Consider the following 7,987-nt stretch of genomic DNA (forward strand, 5'->3'; position numbering starts at 1 on the left):
AAACTGCATGAAAAGTCATTGAGAGAGTTTTCATTTACATTTTGGTCATTTAGCCGACACTGTTATCCAGAGTGACTTAGTCAGTGAATTCAACTAAGATAAATAAAAGAAATGAATCGTTTAAGTGACAATGTTTTCAGACCTCAAAAGTGGTCTAATGGTGAGATGAGTCCATGCACCACACTGTCTGATATGTAGATCCAGCTACTGTATATGCCTGAATCTCAAATTAGTGGGAAAGATGGGTAGCTACCATTTTAATGTAATCCTTTTAAATGGGGTCACCTTGATGTTCCATCACACATGGTGCACGCATGATGATGACACATATTCTTATGACAATGGCTTTCAGAATTATTTTCCCTTTTTAAGAAAGCTTGAAGTATTTTATTAACCACTCTAATGTAGGGCTATTCAATTCTAAGCCTGGGGGATGAAACCTGCAACACCTTTGTTTTCAAAGTCCTAATCAGGTACTGATCTGGGTCACCAGAGGACAACAATGGTTGGAAATTGCACCTGCTGTTTTTAAGAAGGAAAAAATACATGCAGATTAAAAACATGAGTGTCTTCACACTTTCTGTATTTAAAAATGTCATTTTTCCTGACACCCAGCAGACTAAACTAGTTGAAATCATGTTATAACCAGAAGCTGGTTGAAATTGTCATTATGAACGTCCTTACAACCATTTTTGCCCACTGGGCAAGTTCTTTCACGTCAGTGCAGATAGAAGAAAGGAGATGAGGAAAGGAAGCCACTCAAGTTTGTTGAGATACACCATTAGGGCCAGTTTCTCAGCTAGTTTTCTGAGAAACTGGCCCTAAATGTTTTCGGTCCTGACCCCATGACTCTTGTTCCCACAGGCACATCCTTATCTGCCTAGCCTCCTACCTGGGCTGTGTGTGCTTCGCCTACTTCGACGTCGCCACAGAGGCCCCCGAACGAGGCCCGGTCATCATGTTCTGGCCCAACGAGAAATGGGCCTTCATCGGAGTGCCCTATGTCACTCTACTCTGTGAAACCAAGAAATCTGACTCTGTCAAGGTGACATAACATCCTCAGGGCCCACTGAGCTTGGAAAATTCCTCACTATGAGGTGCTCCCCAAACATGCACACAAAATACGCCCTGATGTCAGACAATCTGAACAATGCATGTAGAATGCTTTAAAATGAAGTACCTCTAAAGTACTTCTCTGACATGGGTGACAAAAGTCGACATAACGTGTCCGTTATCGCTTCAAAATGAAATCCCCTCAATAATGCAATAATGTTTATGCAACTTAGTGTCAAAGCACAAATGTGTCCCGCAGTCATCTATTAAAGTGACATAAGTGAGGTAACATCAATGCTAAGAAACTTACCAAGTTCTTCATTAATCAACTGCGAATGTAATTCTCAGGCTTTGTTGAGGTGATTGTGAATAATTCAATTTAGAGTAAGGCAGTAATGTATATAGGTGTGTTGCAGTGTTTCTCACAGAAATGTATTTTTTCAGCTCTGGATCTACTATTCAAAATGCTCCCTGCCCTTACATTTTCAGGCAATTGAGCACAAATGGTGAGGACCTTGCCAATGGTGTATATTGTGCAGTATTTACATTTACAGCGTGGCTGACTGATTGTTAATACTGTTATAGACGTATATTAATTAACCCCTTAGACTCATGGGAATTGACCTATAGGGAGAAATTGAAATGTTTCTTACAGAAGAAATATGGAATGCATAACCAAGATAGCAATTAAAAGGGAACAGTTTGGTTAGTTATTGGAAAATTATCACACTAAAGCTGAGGACACAAGACTGAATCCAAACATTACATTTTTTGTGCAATTTACTTTCAATGTACTTTTCGCCGCATTTGTTGATAACGAAATCTAAAAATACTCTGGAAACATTCAGTTACATGATAAAAAAATATTATTGGAAAATTTGGGTTAGGTACAACATAAGACAAAAAAATATGACAAGTGAGAGATCTAATTGGTGTTCCCAAGTGGCTTCTCCAAAGTGTGCACAGTTCCGAAGTAATTTCAATGCACTTTTTATGACTCAAAGAAGAGTCTTCAACGATAAGGAGCTTTATTTTCCTTCTCTCCTAGCTGTGCCGTTGAGGAACTAGAGCACGCACATATATGTAGTTTTTTGTTGGGAACACAGCCCTGCATCCCTGTATTTACAGAATTACCGTTGTTTATGCAATCCAAAACCGGTCCATTATAAATCGCAATCTGGGTCAGGTGGGCATAACGTGAAAGATTGTTCTATTGCCAACATGACTAGCTAAATCATAAAATATGTACTCACAGTGTTAGGCCTTCACAAGGCAATTCAGAGAAGCAGATAATAATTTTGGTGCGCATAGAATGGAGTCGTGTGCATTCAGATGCATGGTCCGCTGCAAGTTTATCCCGATACAACAAATAGGCTCATTCTGTTCAGGACAACCCAGGGTATAATGCCATGTCATCTGTACATCAAACATGTAATATACATGTTGACACTATATTACTTGAGTTGATATGGTAATGTGAAGTAGACTCACAGGTGTTTGGCTTGGTTGTATGACATCAGAGTGGTATAATCATCCTCATAATTTATAGCCTTTCCCTCACTCAGACAACAAAACATTTGCTAAAGTTGGCCAATTATAGCGGGAGGGATGAAGGCAACTTCTTGTCGCGCGCGGTGCTCAAGTTCAGAACAACTGTCAGTCAAAACCCATACAGAGCTGTGAAGCTGAAATCCTGAGGAAATCCTGAGCTCTGACTCATGTATAGCATGTTACTGTACAGCCATTGTGTTTGAATTTAGGCTCTTAGCAATCTTTTTCCACACGTATATGGGTACGAATGTGAAGCGTTAAGACTTTCTGTATTACAGTATTATCTCAGTTATTGCATTATCTACAACTATATTTAAGAGCATTTGTATTATATACTTTAAAATGTAAGGCCGAAAGCAAACACATTTTTTTCTCCCTGTTGAAGGCTCTGGAACACACCTTTTTGAAGTAAGAGGTGTTTAGCTGATTCTTATTTTAAACACTCAACCCCCCCAACCATAGTCTTTACTGAATGCGGAGTATTAGAAGAGAAATGTAAGTCAAGTCTCAGATTGTCAGTTGTCATGAAAATGAGAGTAACAGAACTGAAGTGTAAAACACTGTCTCAACTGTTCATGATAGTGAATTGCAACCATATAAATACTCACATAGGCATAAAAGGGATAGGTCAGTTACCATAGTAATTGTTTGCTGTTGATGTCTTCATGATGCCTTGACAGCAATATTATGCTGGTTGTTACGTGGCCAACCCTACTGAATAGTTACCCACATGAAGAGAACTAAGAAAGTCTAAACTAGACAACAAGGGAGTGTTTGCACCTGTTATTTTCAAAAGGGAATAAGATAAAAGCAACAAGAATAAAACGCACAACTATCTTAATATTTAATCTACCTTTAGGACTAAAATACACTTTTATTATAGGAGATTCATGTGCCATTGAACATTAGTTTTTAGTCCAGGAGTAGATTTTCTCTCTGTCTGGGGAAACTGGCCCTTATTATTTTTATATTTCCTCCTGGAAAATAAGTGGTTCAAAATGTCACTGGTGCAAGTGCTAAACAACTCTGGATGGCCAATGAAGTAGGTCTATTTAACAAAGGAATTAATAATTATGTTAAGAATTTAAGTTGCTTTCTTAATTGTCATTTTTGTGCCAGAATTTTAAGTTTTTTTTTTTTTTTTTACATTACTTTTAGCCTTTAGAGAGAAACATAAGGTATACAATGCATATCCAATTAAGAGGCACTGTGTGTAGTGGCAAGCCTTGCGTGAAGCTGGTTGGCTTTTTCAATATGCCATGATCTGGCCTATCGGTTGATTCCATGTAAGTGAATTGAAATTGAGTAATTGAATACAACTGCTCAACCTACACTACCATTTGGAAGGGAAGGTTGTTGGTTGGAGGAGGCATAGCAAACACTTTTGACTCCAATAACAGTTTTACCACAAGTAATTTAATCTCAAATCAATTACCTTTTTGTGGACTCCATTTAGAACTGTTCTGTTTTAAACTAAGCTATACTGTTATTTCTTTACACAGTCTGATACCATTTGTTTTGTATACAATTTGTTGGGTTGTGTGGTGTCAAAGTATAGGGGCAAACAAGTGCAGGAAACAACTCTATCCAGAGTCCACAAAGTGGTATATTTTGTAACTACAGTATCTGAAGTATTTTGTTTAGCCAAAAAGTATATTTCTATTTTCCTAAATGTAGAGCACAACCATTCAAATACATGTTTAAAAGGATGCAAGACAAAAAAAACTGAAGTATTATTATTTTGGATTGTCAACCATTGTAGATGTCTTTTAAGGTATTGTATGGGAAAGGAATACCGTAACATGCAGTGCACTGTTTTAACAAAGGCAAAAAGACCCGCACTGGTGTCTACAAACCTTGATACCTTCTACTTGGACTTTATTTAAAAACCTGCAGACATGCAGGATGGTAACTGTTTTTAGAATATGACCGTGTAAAATCAAGAATCACCATTCTGTTGCTTTCCAAATGTGAGTGATTTGACAAAGTGCAAAGCTTTTTTACTTGTCAAAATATGTGTTTTGAATCCTATGACAGCCTGTGTAGTAGGCTAACTAATACCCCTTTCACACTATTGTGCACTCCCAAAGCAATTTGTGCTGGCTTCACATTGTCCTTTTCAGCAAGGTTCCAGCAACTAGTGGATGTGTAACTGGGCCAACTGAGTTTGGCTTTTTCTATTGAAACGGCCTTGAGCTAGCCAACCTAAAGCCTACATAATTGTAACTCCGTTCAAGTGAAGTTTAATCTATAAAAAGAGTTCTTGATCCATCTCTCTACCTGTAATGACAATACATTCAAGTTGCACAGTAATATTTATTTTCAGAGTTTATCCTGTTTTGTAGACAAATATTTTGAATGTGATTGAAGTATTTTATATCATTATTTTATGCAACAAAATATAAACTACTACAAAAAAAATGCACTGTCTTTGCATTATTCTTTTTGAGGGGAATTGATTCAGTTGGTTAGATTGGGCATCAAACACAGAACATCGAAAACATATTGGAACATTATAGCAAGTCTGTCAAAATCCTGACAAAATATGAGTTTCTTTGATCACCAACTTATAACTATGGCTCGCTTTAAAACATGTTGGCTGGAATTGAAGCCTATTGTCATTGTACAGTGAAGTTGATATGTTAAAGCGTTAAGCAGCTGTATATTAGGCCAAAGACAATGTGCTTTCTGCCCTAGTCTTGTCATCTGTCGTCCTACCAACTAAAACTACCTGTTGATCAGAGTTTATGCCACCAGGGGGCAGTGTGTTAAAACATAAACTTACCGACCATCGAAGGACATAAGGAAGCTGTAGCTAAACACTGAAGTGACAACCACAACAATGTCACACCCATGTCATTGGAAAACCTTCATACACAGTGGATTGTGAATTTGTCTGAAATGGGATCAATTTGTGAAGTTATTATTTATTTATTTTAAATGTATTTTTACATGTAGCTACATTCCAAAATATATGTGAGATTGATTTGCAAACATTTACTAGATTAGAATGCTGAACTTTGACTGACTATTTAAACAATGACAGATGAGCAGTGCTGTTTTTTGGAATTGGCAACTTCAACACAAACAATAACCACTAAAGAATAACATTTCATAGAATTCATAATATCCATGTGTTAGAAATTAGGACGGACTGTCCATGCCCACCATCTTGATTGTAGATCAGAGGTACAGTGCCAAATTTGTACTCCTATCGGGCATGTTTCTCAAGTTATTCCTTCTCTACTGTATAATGGTTCAATTATTTTCTGATCATTGTTTGTACATTATGTACAGTACATGCAACATTCCACTACCGTAATTGGTACAGAATAGAGTTGGTAGGCTATACTTCAGTGTCAGACTCCTCACATCGCAGCCTGGATCCATAGACTAGATGTAACAAGTGGAAGTCTTTTTTTGGGGAGTACCAGTACTTTACTATTTATATTTTTTACAACTTTTGCTTCACTACATTCCTAAAGAAAATTGTAGTTTTACTCCATACATTTTCGCTGACACTCAAAAGTACTCGTTACATTTTGAATGCTTTGCAGGATAGGATTTATTTTATTTTATTACACACATAATGAGAACATCACTGGTCATCCTAACTGCCTCTGATCTGGGGGACTCAAACACATGCTTAATTTGTAAATGATGTCTGAGTGTTGGCGCATGACCCATGGCTATCCATAAAATAAAATAAAAACTAGACAATGGTGCAGCCTGGTTTGCTTTATAAAAGGAATTTGACTTTTACTGCTGATACTTAACTATATTTGAGTAATTACATTTACATTTGATACTTAAGTATATTTAAAACCAAGTACTTTTAGACAACGTATAACGCGAAGTCTAGCAACCCCATAGGTGGGTGTATAACGGGAACATCTAGCTACCCAAAGGTTGCGTGTTCGAATACCATCATGGACAACTTTAGCTAATTAGAAACTTTGCAACTACTTTTTAGCTACTTTGCAACTACTGTAACCCTAAGAACAACCAATTGGAATTGGTAACATACATTTGAGCAAATTTGTAACATAGTGTATGTTATGCAAATTCGTAAAATGTATAAATTGCAATTCGTAACATTTCATACGATATGGATGATGGGCATCCACAAATGAATACATACCAAACAAAACGTAACCTATAAATGGAGTGTCTCGGATTTATGTACAGAATAATATGAAATGCTGAATCTCCTTCATGGTATTGTATGTGTTAGGCTAGTAGGTGGTTGTGTTGTACTTACCAGTACCCAGTGTTCGCGGGGTCCGACATGCCAATCAACCTGCTATCTGCCAATCACGGGAATGCCTGGAATGTTCTGATGCCGGGCATCCTGGCGGTTGGTGGAGTGGCGTGGAGGGGGGTTGGGCAGGGGGATGGAGCATTGGAAGTTAAGACCAGGTTTAGCATTTGTTCTCTCTTTTACGTCTGGGCTTCACAAGAGAAGGTCACGATTGGCTTGTGGGGTATCTTTCATTTAATTTATTTGGCGTGGGCTACGGCCAAACAGTAGCCTGTGTAAAGTTGTTTTAATAAACCGTCAATTCGTAAACTCAACACTCTGTCTGGACAATTGTTCCTTTATGATCTAGTCAGGTCATTACAGTATGTTTCCAATTAAGATTGGATCAAAAAGAGAGGGTCCTTGCCGGTTGTGGGAGCACAGTCCTTTCAATTCGCACTGACAGTCCTCCAACACCGTCACCACTTTAGTTACCTGAGTGGTGTTCTTTCATTTCAACTCCAGAGACTTGGCAAATTTGACTGGTAAGCAGTGAACGCAAGAAGTGTGGTCGCTGTGTTCGCTGTTGGTATTGCACTCTGGACTACTACACTTCCCAAAGCAAATGTTGTTTTCCAGCACCAGTCTTGCAGTCGTCAGGATGAACCCTCTAAAAATAAACAAATAATTTACTCATCCAAGTACAAATAAATTATAATACTTGTTGGGGTATTTGGCGATATTCTTACCTGTGACATTGGTAACGCGTGACACATCTGCTGGTTTATCTCATAGTGTCTTAAAGGTATTATAGACAACAACTCAGATCTTCTTCGTGACAAAAAGCTCTCCCAGAACGATTTGGCATTCTTTTGACGAGAGTCGTTGATCTGTCCTGGAATGGATGTCTGTTTCAAGATGGAAGCAAGCGCGGTGAGTTGGCTAACCAAGGGCAAATGTCCATTACGCGTGGCATCACAACACAATGTAACTCCAAGTCAATCACACTTCTGTGAAATCAAAATGTCCACTTAGGAAGCAACACTGATTGACAATAAATGTCACATGTTGTTCTGCAAATGGAATAGACAGCAGGTGGAAATTATAGGCAATTAGCGGGACACCCCCATTAAAGGGGTGGTT

At 38.0% G+C, this 7,987-nt stretch overlaps 1 protein-coding gene across 1 annotated transcript in view; it reads left to right on the forward strand.

Moving 5' to 3' along the window:
* The window catches only part of LOC115137213 (alkaline ceramidase 2-like), a 31,030-nt gene extending 23,851 nt beyond the window's left edge, over positions 1-7,179 (forward strand). The window contains exon 6 of the mRNA XM_029673381.2: positions 865-7,179. Within this exon, the coding sequence (XP_029529241.1) occupies positions 865-1,054 (190 nt within the window). The 3' untranslated portion in view covers positions 1,055-7,179. The remainder of the gene's footprint in view (positions 1-864) is intronic.
* The last annotated feature ends 808 nt before the right edge of the window (positions 7,180-7,987 follow it).

Source organism: Oncorhynchus nerka, linkage group LG11 (assembly GCF_034236695.1).
Source record: "Oncorhynchus nerka isolate Pitt River linkage group LG11, Oner_Uvic_2.0, whole genome shotgun sequence".
NCBI classification, from domain to species: domain Eukaryota; kingdom Metazoa; phylum Chordata; class Actinopteri; order Salmoniformes; family Salmonidae; genus Oncorhynchus; species Oncorhynchus nerka.